General features: G+C 49.3%; 1 protein-coding gene across 4 annotated transcripts in view; it reads left to right on the top strand.

Annotated features, from left to right (window-relative positions):
• ABCC6 (ATP binding cassette subfamily C member 6) overlaps positions 1-13259 on the top strand; it is a 61697-nt gene that overhangs the window by 18947 nt on the left and 29491 nt on the right. For 3 of the 4 annotated variants that reach the window (XM_061208777.1, XM_061208775.1, XM_061208778.1), the window contains 7 exons: positions 2486-2689; positions 5005-5182; positions 7884-8045; positions 10659-10751; positions 10948-11151; positions 11717-11863; positions 12516-12603. In XM_061208777.1, coding sequence (XP_061064760.1) covers positions 2486-2689; positions 5005-5182; positions 7884-8045; positions 10659-10751; positions 10948-11151; positions 11717-11863; positions 12516-12603 — 1076 coding nt within the window. The remainder of the gene's footprint in view (positions 1-2485; positions 2690-5004; positions 5183-7883; positions 8046-10658; positions 10752-10947; positions 11152-11716; positions 11864-12515; positions 12604-13259) is intronic. The other variant, XM_061208776.1, reaches the window with a different exon arrangement.

The raw sequence follows: 13259 nt of genomic DNA, 5'->3' as shown, positions 1-13259 counted from the left end.
CCTGAGGAGATGCTGAGAGGATTCTTGAGGGGGAGGGAGGGAGGGACTGGACATCCGGCTTGTGGTGGAGGGGTATTCACACTGCTGGCTGGGCCTTGGGGGTAAAAAGGCTGACTTCCGGGGTCTCAACCCACCTCTCTGAAAAATGAGGCCCAGGCACACCACTGATCCTTCAACTCGTTCAGGTGGAGTGGGGCTAGGCGGTTTGCTTTGCTGGACAACAGGAAACTCATATCTGTTAAAACTGGCCCAAGAGACTAGCACCCGGTTCTAGTAAAAGCAACCAACAGGTTAAGTCCAGTGTCACGAGGAGATCTTGAAAAGTTCAGTCTATTCCCAGGTAGTGAGTGCTTGATTCAGTGCCTGATCTGTGCCAGGCCCTGTTTTGATGCTGGGGATACAGCAGTAAACAAGACAGCTGTGGCCTCTTGTTCCAGAAAGCTGATTTTTGGTGGAGAAGACAGATAATTGCAAGTTGAAGTAAATGCTGGGACAAAAAACAAGGGACTGGGATAGAGGACCAGAGCTACTTTAGTTGGAGCCAGCAGGGAAAGTGTCTTTGAGGAGGTGATGTTGAAATTGAAGTCAAGCCTTGGGAAGAGCAGGGCAGAGACATTCCAGACCATGGACAGTCTGTGCTGAAGTCCTGAGAAAGGTAAGTTGTGGATGTGTCAAGGAGCTGAAAGAAAACCAGAGAGGGACTTCCCTGGTGGTACAGTGGTTAAGAATCCGCCTGCCAATGCAGGGGACACGGGTTTGAGCCCTGGTCCGGGCAGATCCCACATGCCGCAGAGCAACTAAGCCCGTGTGCCACAACTACTGAGCCCGAGTGCCACAACTTCTGAAGCCTGTGGTCCTAGAGCCCGTGCTCCGCAACAAGAGAAGCCACCGCAATGAGAAGCCCGCGCACCACAACGAAGACCCAACACAGCCAAAAATAAATTAATTAATTTAAAAACAAAGAAAGAAAAAAGAAAACCAGAGAGGACCAGGATGAAGTGGGGAGGTGGGCAGGGGCCAGGCCATGCAAGACTGTGTCTAGGAATGGAGAGTTTTTATTAAACCATTGAAGGGTTTTATGGGAAAAAAAAGTCCACCCACCTGGAGTTCTAACAGAACAGATAAGAAAAGGAGAGAGTTGGAGACAGTGCACATGGCTATGAAGGCAATGAATTACATGATGGGATCCGATGGGGAGGGGTGGTCAGGGGTGGCCTTTATAAGAAGGTAACATCCTTTTGGCATTCAAGACCCAAATACCAAGACGTGAGCGGCAGGCATGCCCAGCTCATGACGGAGGCCAAGCCACAACTCTCCAGAGATGCCAAACTAAACAACAAGCCGGGTCAAGGGGTGAGGGGTGAGACCTTGATCTTGTTAATGAGGGCCTGGGTACCTGCACTCATCAAGGGTTTTTTTTTCTTTTTCTTTTCTTTTTAATTTTTGGGTGGGGGGTGTGGGGCTCACAAAGAGGCTCTATGTGAATCGTGAGTCAAGATCTGGGCTCAAATCCCTGCTCCGTCCTCGATGTGTGATCTCGGGCACCTGTCACCACCTCTCAGAGCCTCAGTCTCCTCCGAGGTAAAATGGGGACCCCATGACACCCATGGGGCAGGGAGGTCGAGAGGAGTTGATGAGCTTGTGTGTGTAAAGGGCTGATCCCAGTGCCTGGCCCTGGGTCCCAGCTCTGAAAACAGCACTGAAATTCTGATAACCCCGTAGGTTGTCAGAGCTGGAAGGGACTCAGAGAGTGGGGCCAGCCCCATCCTTTTGCATATGAAGACAGAGAGGGGAGCGGCCTGCCCAAGGCCACACAGCAACTGCGCTGTCAGTAGCTGCATCACTGCCAGCCTCTCCCTATGGCCTAGGACCAGCCTGCTTCCAGAAAGGCCCTCTGGCTTCCTCCCCTCCTCTTCTCCCTCCTCCCTCCTTCCCCCCTTCCTCTCCCTGTGGCCTCTGATGATGATCACGGGCCAGGGATCTTAGGCATCATGGCTGCCTGAGCTTCCATCTGTGGTTTCATTCAGACCAGGTGTGCCAGGCCCACAGACCTCATCTGTGATTCTAAACCCATTCTGAACCAGTTCTAAACTACCTCAGGGCTGGCTGGTTGTGGAAGAAGGGGAGGGCTGCGTAAGGGATCAAAAAGTGCTGGGCTCTGAAGGTTGGGATCCAATCCCAGTTCTTACACTTCTCAGCTGTGTGCCCTTGGACAAGTTTACCTTCTGAACCTCAGTTTTTTCATGTATGAAATGGGGTTACACCTGAGGGCACTCTCCAGGGTTTTTCTTATAAGGGCACTAATCCCATTCATGAGGGCTGCACCTGCATGACCTAATCACCTCCCAAAGGTCTCACCTCCTAATACCATCACACTGGGGATTAGTTTCAACGTGAATTTGGGTGGTGGTGAGGTGGGGGTGGGGGAGACCCAAACATTCAGTCTATTACAAGGACCCAGAGCTGATTTCTCCTCTCCCCTAAGGCACACCAAGGCGACAGCATTTAAAAGGAAAGGAAACCGTTGTGCGGAGACCCCAGAGATGGAGACCCTCCTACAGCAACAAGGGGGCAAGAGGGGCCCACTGCTGAGGGCCATCTGGCAGGTGGGCCGCTCCACCTTTCTCCTGGGGACCCTCAGCCTCATCATCAGTGATGTCTTCAGGTTCACGGTGCCCAAGCTCCTCAGGTAGGTCCAGGCCTTGGGTGCCTCGCTGAGGCTGGTGGTCCCTTTAACGGCATCCTTCCAGGGCCAGGGGACCTTCAGCCCTTCTTCTGCCTGTGCCTAGACCTCTGGTGCTCAGGGCACTGAGGGTGGGTGAAAAGGATACTCAGGAAGGACCAATTAAACGAGAAAGTGACTGACCTTGGGGAGGGAAAACGGGTGAATTCTAGCCTGACTGTATCAGTTTGCTTTTACTATACAACAAAGCCCCTCAAAAGTGAGGGGCTTAAAGCCACTTCTTTAGCTCATGATCCTGTGGGTCAGCAATTCAAGCTGGGTTCAGCTGGGCGATTCTTCTTTTCTTGGCTGGGTTCACTCATCTGTCTGCAGTCACCTGTGGGGCTGGCTGGGGACTGGCTGGTCCAAGACAGTCCCAGCTGGGACATCTTGTCTCTGCTCCGGTGGTCTCTCATCCTCAAAAGGCTAATTCCAGCTTGTTCACAGGGCCATTTGGCAGGGTTCCAAGACAAAGCAAAAGTTGCATTTTCTTGTGAGGCCAAAGCTGGTTGCACAGCCAGCCCAGATTCAAGAGGTGGCATGTTAGTTTGTTAGGGCTGCCATAACAAAGTACTACAAACTGGGTGACTTAAACAACAGAAATTTTTTTTCTGGTGCTTATCTTTTCTACTGTTATTTCTTTTTTCTTTTTTTATTGAAGTACAGTTGATTTACAATGTTGTGTTAGTTTCAGGTGTACAGCAAAGCGATTCAGTTATATTGTACATACATATGTAAATATATTCTTTTTCAGGTTCTTTTCCCTTACAGCTTATTACAAAATATTGAGTATAGCTCCCTGTGCTATAGAGTAGGTCCTTGTTGGTTATCTATTTTATAATAGTAGTGTATATATGTTAATCCCAAGCTCCTAATTTATCCCCACCCCTTTTCCCTTTGGTAACCATGAGTTTCTCTTCTATGTCTATGGGTCTATTTCTGTTTTGTATATAAGTTCATTTGTATCATTTTTTTTAGATTCCATGTATAAGTGACATATGATATTTGTCTTTCTCTGACTTACTTCAGTTAGTATGATAATCTCTAGGTCCATCCATGTTGCTGCAAATGGCACTATTTCATTCTTTTTTATGGCTGAGTAATATTCCATTGTATATCTATACCACATCTTCTTTATCCATTCAATGGACATTTAGGTTGTTTCCATGTCTTGGCTATTATTGTAAATAGAGCTGCAGTGAACACTGGGATGCACGTTTCTTTTCAAATTAGAGTTTTCTCCAGATATATGCCCAGGAGTGGGATTGCTGGATCATAGGTCAACTCTAATTTTAGTTGTTTAAGGAACCTCCGTACTGTTCTCCATAGTGGCTGCACCAATTTACATTCCCACCAACAGTGTAGGAGGGTTCCCTTTTCTCCACACCCTCTCTAGCATTTATTATTTTTAGACTTTCTGATGATGGCTGTTCTGACCGGTGTGAGGTGATACCTCATTATAGTTTTGATTTGCATTTCTCTAATAATTAGTGATATTGAGCATCTTTTCATGTGCGTTTTGGCCATCTGTATGTCTTCTTTGAAGAAATGTCTATTTAGATCTTCTGCCCATTTTTCGATTGGGTTGTTTGTTTTTTTGATATTGAGCTGTATGAGCTGTTTGTATGTTTTGGAGATTAATTCCCTTCTCGGTCACATCGTCTGCAAATATTTTCTCCCATTCTGTAGGTTGTCTTTTCGTTTTGTTTATGGTTTCCTTTGCTGTGCAAAAGCTTTTAAGTTTATTTAGGTCCCATTTAAACAACAGAAGTTTTTGTCCTCACGTTACTGGAGGCTAGATGTCCAAGATCAATGTTGTTTCTTCTGAGGCCTCTCTCCTTGCCCTGCAGACAGCTGCCTTCTCGCTGTGTCCTCACGTGGTCCTTCCTCTGAGCACATGCACCCCTGGTGTCTCCTTGTGTGTCCAAATTTCCTGTTCTTACAGGGACACCAGTTGTATTGGATTAAGGCCCATCCTAACGGCCTCATTTTAACTGAATCACCTCTTTAAAGGTCCTATTTTCAAATACACAGTCATATTCTGAGGTACTGGGGGTTAGGACTTTAACATATAAATTTTGTTCAGCCCATAACAGGTGGGGGTAAAAACTCCACCTGTTGATTGGAGGAGACACAAGTCACGCTGAAAATGAGCGTGGACAGTGGGGGAAATGATTGCAACCATTTTTGTAGAAAACGAAAAATAACCCCATACTGTCTGGTCCTCCAGACCTAGCCAAGCTTAGGCAGAGGCAATAGCCATGGGTGCCCTTTCTCACCAGCCTCTTCCTGGAGTTTACTGGTGACCCCAAGACCCCGGCCTGGCAGGGCTATCTTCTCGCCATGCTGATGTTCCTCTCCGCCTGCCTGCAAACACTGTTCGAGCAGCAGCACATGTACAGACTCAAGGTGCTACAGATGAGGCTGCGAATTGCCATCACGGGGCTGGTGTACAGAAAGGTGAGCCCCAGGGGAGAGGCGTGGCCTTTCCTCTCTCTCCATCCTGTCCCAATTTACAGACAAATGTTCCAGCCAAGAAGAGGAATGTCCCTGAACCGTTACTGTCATCAGTGCCTAAAACCACACTCATGCATCACTTTACTCACAGTTGCTCACACTACACCCTCACCTTCTTGGCTATTTCTATAAGGCCTTGCGTGATCTGACCCTGGGACCTCTCCTATCTGATTACATCACACACTTCCTTCACACTTCTTTCACTTTCCTCCAGCCCCACAGGTCTTCTTTCAGTTCCTCAAGCACACCTAACAACCTCCCACCTCAGGGCCTTTGCACTTGCTGTTCCCACTGCCTGGGCACCCTTTCCACAACTCTTCATGTAGTGAACACTCGCCCCCGCTGAGGATAAAGGGCTAACCTTCGGGCTGTGTGGAAACTGGATAAAGGTGGACTGTCAGCTATTTTACCAGGTAACACTGCTTGCAATTAAAATGACCCCTGACCCACTGGTAAATTGCATCTGGGTTGGAAGTTCTGCCAATGAACTGTGATACCCGGAGGTAAGCCATAGCATTGGGCTTCTCTCTGTGCAGTGATTCTTGTCCCCTTGGGGGACCTTGGAACCGAAACCCGTGAGGCTGCTGCTCTAAGAGATGTTGGCCCCTCTGGGGTCTGGAGCATCTGAGCAAGGGCAACCCAGTCCTGTGTAAGCCCCTTTCTCTCACACCTGAGCTGTCACTTGGGAAAGAAGGGGGCAAAGGGCCGTGTGAGTGGCTCCTGAGTTTCAGGCCACATCCCCCGAGCACACTGGAGTTGGTGTAGCCTGTCCAGTCTTGGGAGTCCACACATGGAGCTGAGGCTGCAGGAAGGTGACCCGAAGGCTTTGCTCTTCCCATCCCCACCCTTGGGGCAGCCGCCTTCATCACCTGATGAGGTCATACCCCTCCACTCTGCCCTCTGGGCTGCTTCTGTTTTAACTGTGTCTTCTTATTTTCTGTATCTGGTGCTTTGACATCTGGGGTCTTGCTGACTCTGGAGGGACTGCCCCTCTGTTCCTCCCAGGGTCAGCCAGTTCCCAGAGATGCTAAGTGACTCATCTGAAAGCGTCTCTTTCACATGCAAGCCAACCGATCCAGAGCTCACACCCCAACTGCCTCCTTTTTGGGCCCTAACACTCTAGGCCACTATCCCCTGCCCTAATCGCCCCAGGGCAGGGTACCAGACAATGAGACCCAGCTCCTATGCCCAGAGCCTGGTGGAATTATTCACACTAACCAATCCTAAGCCTGCTTACCCTGCCTGACCTTCCCATGAAAACCACAACAAGCTGTTGCCTGTGGTCCCCCCAACCCTGCAGCATCCTGGTGCTTCCCCAAGTGGCCCCCTCATAGCGTGGGATGCCCCCTCCTCTTGAGATCTGTGAGTATAATAAACCCTCTTGTCAAGGGCAGTCTTCTCTGATCTGTGGGCTTGCCATGCCTGAATAATGATAAAACCTATATTTTAAAACACTCCTTCATGGCACTCATCATAATTACTATTAAAGGATGAACTATGTAAATCTTTATTTAATTTTGTTCCCCAGCTCAAACTCCACTCTGAAGAGAGCAAGTGCCCTGCCTCTGTTGATCACAGTACTCACCTCAGAGTGAGGCCCAGAGCAGGTGCTCAGTAAAGATTTGAAGATTTTTTTTCAGAATTTCTACACTCAATCATTTCCAGCTCACCACTTCAACCCCTCACTTCTTCCCTGACACACTCAGCAGAGAGAGGATTGCAAGTAGAACGTAGCATTCAACAGGCTGGAAGGGGTCCACTGTGACCCCAGAGTTAGGGCAAATTTGGGGCTGCCAGAAAACCAGCTTGGTGTCTGAGAGGCACACTGAATGCCTGCAGGGGTCAGTCTAACACCCTGTCTAGCCCATGTCGTGCCTCTGTCATCCTGGATTCCAATCCTGGCCCAGCCACTTACGAGCCCTCTGGCTTTGGGCAAATTGGTCAATTGCTCTGTGCCTCAGTTTCCTTAGCTGTGAAATGGGGTTAATAATTCTGCATCTCATTGATTCTAGTCTCACTTTTTTTTCTCTTTTTAACTTCTGAAATCAAGATGTTTTAATTTAGTTGGCATTGATTTTTTTCCCATAGTGATACAAAAATAGAGAGTACTTTATCCACAGTGTTTTAGATTGAATGAAATATGGCAGTACCTGCTCCATACAGTTGTCTGATGTGCCCCATCACGGAAAATGGTGAAACTGTTAATTTATTTAGCACAGTGCCTAGGATATAGTGCTCAGCAGATGACCACCATTATCAGCATAAATCCAAGGTTTTTATGTAGTATGTTATTAATTGTTATTAGTCCAGTGCTTTAGGGGGTTCAGGGTATTTTCATTTTTGTCTTCTCCCTGGAGTCTCACAATGGGAGGTTAGCTGAGGAGATTTTATTAGCCCATTTTACAGATGAGTGAACTGAGGCTCAGATGGTAAAGAAATCTGCCTCAGCCAGCAGGGGCAGCACAGCTTAGACCCCGGCCTGCTGGGTGGCTGTTCTCTTGCTCAGTCCAAGCCATGGGCCTCCCTCCCTCCTGGGCCCTTCCTCCCTCCGTGGGTCTCCCTGCCTCCATGGTCCTCCCTAACTGCCCCTCACCCCCTCCTTCCCTCCTTCCTGACTCAGGTCTCCATCTTCTGCCCCTCCCAGGTCCTGGCTCTGTCCAGCAGCTCCAGAAAGGCCAGCGCAGTGGGGGATGTGGTCAACCTGGTGTCTGTGGACGTGCAGCGGCTGTCCGAGAGCATCACCTACCTCAACGGGCTGTGGCTGCCGCTCATCTGGATCGTCATCTGCTTTCTCTACCTCTGGCAGGTGTGCTGGGGCAGAGGGAGGTGGGATTTGAGTTGAATCCTCCTCCTTCCTCTCCTCCTTAATCCTATCTCCATCTGCACACTGCGGGCTGACGTAATGAGCAAAGTCTTAGACGAGGATGACCTTCACTTCACCTTGGGCAGGATGCTCACCTCTCGGGGCCTCAGTTTCCTCGTCTATATGATGATGATGGTGATGACATTGGCACTTTTTGGGTGTGATATCGGGGTACCAAGTGGGCAGATTAGGCACGTTTTGAAGTTACCAGTAATGGTAGGGCACCATCACCACCACCACTACCAACAACAAAAAACATGGAAAGAAAATTTAGGGGAAAGAATTTACTACTTGGTTTTCAAAAAGCATAAAGTAGCCAACCAGGAAAAAAAAAAAAAAAATCAGAACTTTTTCTAACTTTCTTACATCTGTTTCGTGGTGCAGGATTTTCTTTTTTCTTTTTAATTAAAATCACAGACTTTGTAGTGGGACTGCCTGGGTTCGAATCCTGCTTTCACCACTTGCTAGTTGTGAAACCTCCCGGTAAGTAACTTAGCCTCTCGGTGCCTCATTTCCTCATTGGCAAAGTGAGGATTGTGATTAACCAAAGTGCCCCAGCCCTTGAGTTGTTGAGGAATTAAATGAGCTAATACCTATGAAGCACTTAGATAGCATCTGGGACACAGCTATACCCTATAGGTGTTTAATTGTCTTGTTGGTTATGCATGGGGGTGGGGCAGTTCATTTGAAGATCTTCTTCAGCTCTGCTCCATGTGGGCTGGTGCCAGGCTCACAGACTTTTCTGTAAAGGAGCAGATTGTAGATATTTTAGACGTTAGGGGCCATAGGGTCTCTCTCAAAACTATTTAACTCTGCCCTTCTAGTGCGCAAGCAGCCACAGACAATACTAATCAAACAGGCCTGGTGGTGTTCCAATAAAATTACTTATGGACACTGAAGTTTGAATTTCATGTAATTTACACATATCATGAAATCATCTTCGTTTGATTTTCTTCAGTCATTTTAAAATGTAAGAACGATTAACAATCTTTGTACGGCTTGAGGTTGGCATATAAACAGGTGGAGAGATCTGGCCCATGTGCTGTGTTTCACAGGCCCCTGGGTGGATGTATCAACGGCATATTGATAGTGAGTGAGTGTGGAATGCTCCAGAATACCAGCTGTGTGTTATCATCATTATTGTACCTCTGCCACTGCCTCCAGTGCCCCCACCATAAGGGCTTGGGGCCTGGATACTTTTTGACTTGCTACCTTGCAGTCTAGGACCTAGCATACAGAGGGTGCTCAGCAAGTGCATAAATGTTAGCTGTTATTATTAGAGAGAAAGGGAGGAAGGACGCTGGGGAAAATGCAGGGCAGTTAAGCAGGCCGACCCATGACTCAAGTGAAACTGCAGACAACACACGCATCACTTTCCCTGACTCTTGGCAGGTGGTCCTAACGTCAGAAAGTCACCATGAGACCCTGGTAAAGGGGGAGGGGTAGGAATCGGGGTTGCTACAGTTAGCATCTTGTAGCATTTTTGCCAGAGAGAGTTTATTTAACCTTCTGTTCACATTCCTTTGAATATTCTCCCAGCCCTGGCTGTAGGCAGGTGTTTGCCTTCCGGGCATCTCTCCGTTTGGCCATTGGGAGGCGCAATTGCTGCATAAATGAAACACGGGCTTGCTAGGGCATCAAGATTAGAAAGTAAACATTCTTAGGGTCTGAGAGGGGAAAATGAGACCCACAGACTGAAGAGGGGGTGGGGCTTGTCTAGAGAATGGGCCCAAATGACCTCAGGAGGAATCTCACATCACAGCCACTTAAAAATCATTTACCCTTCTCGCCACCTCCACATTTTCCAGATAGAGAAATGAAAGAGGGAGGGAAGATAACTGTCCCAAGTCACAAAGCTGGGGGGTAGGGCTGCCAGACAAAATACGGGACGTCCAGTTAAAGATGAATTTCAGATAAACAGAAGAATTTCTTATTATAAGTATATCCCAAACATGACATGGGATATACTTATACTAAAAACTTATTTGCTGTTTATCTGAAATTCACATTTCAGTGGGCAGGCAGTTAAATATATTTATTTGCTAAATCTGGCAACCCTTGTCAGGGGATAATCATTGATTGTATGACACCAGCACTCACTACAGGCAGTGGGAACAGCTCCATTTCCATTTAATGTGAGAAACTGCAGCTTAGGGAGGGTCAGTAACTTGCCCAAGGCCACACCAGTATGTGTAAAGCTAGGATTTGAACCCAGATCCCGATTCCAGAGTCTGTCTTCACTGTTCTAGCCAGGCACCGCCCTTGCCTGCCCATCTAGGTGCATGACCTGTCTTGACTATGACCCTGCCCCCACTCCATCATGTGAGGTGCATCATTTCCCCCTCTCTCCCCTCCCTAACGAAGATGGACTCCATTTTCCACAGGTATTTCCTTCTAAGGAGCCCATGAGTCCTGGTCTCTACGACCTGGTGGCTGCCCTCATTGGACTCTCTGACACCTCCCTGCCTTAGGGCCCAAGTCTGAGCCTCCCCCAACCCCTGTACTGACAGCTGGGCTTCTGGAATTGTCTCGTGACATCCTGCCCTTTGTCTCCAGCTTCTAGGACCCTCTGCCCTCACCGCCATCGCTGTCTTCCTGAGCCTCCTCCCTCTGAATTTCTTCATCACCAAGAAGAGGAACCACCATCAGGTTTGGCATTTGGAAGAAGGGACTCTCCAGGCAGAAAGGGGGCGGGAAGCCTGCAGGTCCTGGGTCCTGCACTGGTGCAGGGCAGTGGGGAGGAGAGAGGTGTGGGGTGGGCGTGGTGGCGGCTTGCGGCGGTTGCAGAGAAGGAAAATTCCAGACTTGTCCCTGTCCCCTCCTCTCTTCTTCCCTCTGGTCCCAGGAAGAGCAAATGAGGCAGAAGGACTCTCGGGCACGGCTCACCAGCTGCATCCTCAGGAACGTGAGGACGGTCAAGTACCACGGCTGGGAGGGAGCCTTTCTGGACAGAGTCCTGCGCATCCGGGCCCAGGAGCTGGGCGCCTTGAGGACCTCCAGCCTCCTCTTCTCTGTGTCTCTGGTGTCCTTCCAAGTGTCCACGTTTCTGGTGATGTCACTCTGGTCTCCCTGCAGAGCATGGACTGGGGGAGGGAGTGCTGGGGGTGGGGATAAGGGCTCCCCATATAGGATCACAGGGTCACCATCACACCGACTGACCATCACCTAGTGTGATCATCATATCAACGACACCTGGAACCAAAACACCACCAACCCCTGGAACAGAACCACCCCCTAGTGACATCCGGAACTACAAATGCCACCAGGACCTAGAGCCCTCCATGGCTGCTGATACCTGCAACTTCAGAGTCATCTTCCCAGAGAGTCTAGAGTCACAAGTTCCACCCATGTCTAGAACCACAAAAATGCCACCAAGATGGAAAACTGTGGTGTCCCCCAAAGCCTGGAACCAAGAGTTTCTGATTCTTAGAACAGGGGTCACACGCATGCAACTCCTTTCATCAGTAGAAGAATTTGGGGGGAGATCTGGGTGGAGGGGAACCCATTCCCACATGGCAGCTGTGGCCACAAGGACCCCTGGAGATACCACAGCTGGCCTGCCTTTCCTGGCCACGTTTAGCAGCTCAATGTCACCTCCTGTGTCTCCCACCCAGGTGGCACTGGTTGTGTTTGCTATCCATACTCTGGTGGCCGAGGAGAATGCCATGGACGCTGAGAAGGCCTTCGTGACACTCACGGTTCTCAACATTCTCAACAAGGCCCAGGCTTTCCTGCCCTTCTCCATCCACTCCGTCGTCCAGGTGAGGTGGCAGGAAGGGGAGGCCGTCTTGGAGGAGCCTTATAGGGGTGTAGCAGGCTGTGCCGGGGCAAGGAAACGAAGCAGGGAAAGAGACGGGAGGGCACAGGGAACAGCGGGAAGACGCCAGCAAACATCCTCAAAATAGGCAGCCTCACCTTTCCAGCAATTCCACATGCAAGAATTCAGTCTGGTTCCCTTTTTATACAAAGCAATTTCACTTCATTTCTCTTCCTCTACTGTCTGCACTCACACTGTGTGATGAAAATGAGAAAATTGGTCCAGCTGAGCCATCCCTATTTAACTATCCTTTCATCACGGAAGATGGGGTTGGGGCTGGGAGTGGAGAGGGTGCCTCCAGGTGGACAAAGTTTGCAATCATTCCTGATGACTGCCAACTGGAAAAGCCACCATCCTCTTCCCGGGCCTGGTCTGCAGAATGGAAGCAAGGAGGTGGGAGGTCACCACTACCTCATTGTGCCAACCTCATGTGCATCGTTTTCCGTGACCTAGAAAGCTTTGTGTTGGTGCCTTGCAAATGTGTAGGACTCGGTAGTCCGGAAGCTTTCCCACCATCTTGAGGCACCAGACACCCGACATCTGAGTTCTTTTTTTCCCCTTATGGCACAGTTGACCTAGGGCTTTGGTTTTTCCAGGCCCGGGTGTCCTTTGACCGTCTGGCTGCCTTCCTCTGCCTGGAAGAAATTGACCCTGAGGCCGTGGACTCAAGGTCCTGCAGATGTGGTGAGAGCTGAGTTCAGCAGGAAGGGGGTGGGAGGGATGAGGGAACCAGCAGGGCTCCCCCTTCCCACAGATGGAATGCCAGGATCCCAGCTGAGGGGTTGCCGGCATGTGCTGGCATGTGCAGACCAGGCCATTGGCCGTGTGACTAGGAAACAGATGCCATGTAAGGACTCTCCCCTTGTACCTAAGAAAGCATCAGCTGCTTACCTAGAAATCACCCACATGGTGATTAGAAGTATATCCTGTGACACTGGTGCCTGAATCCAAATTCTGGCTTCAGCACTGACCCCAACATGGGTGACCTTGGCCAGTTATTAATCTCTCTGAGCCTCAGTGTTCCCATCTGCAAAATGGACATGATGATCATCACAGCACCTCTGCATAGGATTGTTGTGAGGGTTAAATGAGTCCTTTGAAGCATCGCAGTTAGAGCAGGGCCCTGCACAAAGTCAGCGTTCAGTGCATTTTAGTTAGAATTATTATTAGGAAAAAACCCCACAGAAGTCGGCAAAGAGGCCTCTAAATAACCCAAAATTGCTGTTTCTGAGGCTCCTCACAGCTCTGGGCACGTTTTCAGCTGGGCAAAGCTTTGTTCAGCCAAATCAGTGTGATGCGGGCATTCAGAGGTGGGCTCTGCATTCATATCCCAGGTCTGC

This window comes from Eubalaena glacialis, chromosome 13 (genome assembly GCF_028564815.1).
Source record: "Eubalaena glacialis isolate mEubGla1 chromosome 13, mEubGla1.1.hap2.+ XY, whole genome shotgun sequence".
NCBI classification, from domain to species: Eukaryota; Metazoa; Chordata; class Mammalia; order Artiodactyla; family Balaenidae; genus Eubalaena; species Eubalaena glacialis.
This window is presented reverse-complemented; position numbering and strand designations above follow the sequence as displayed.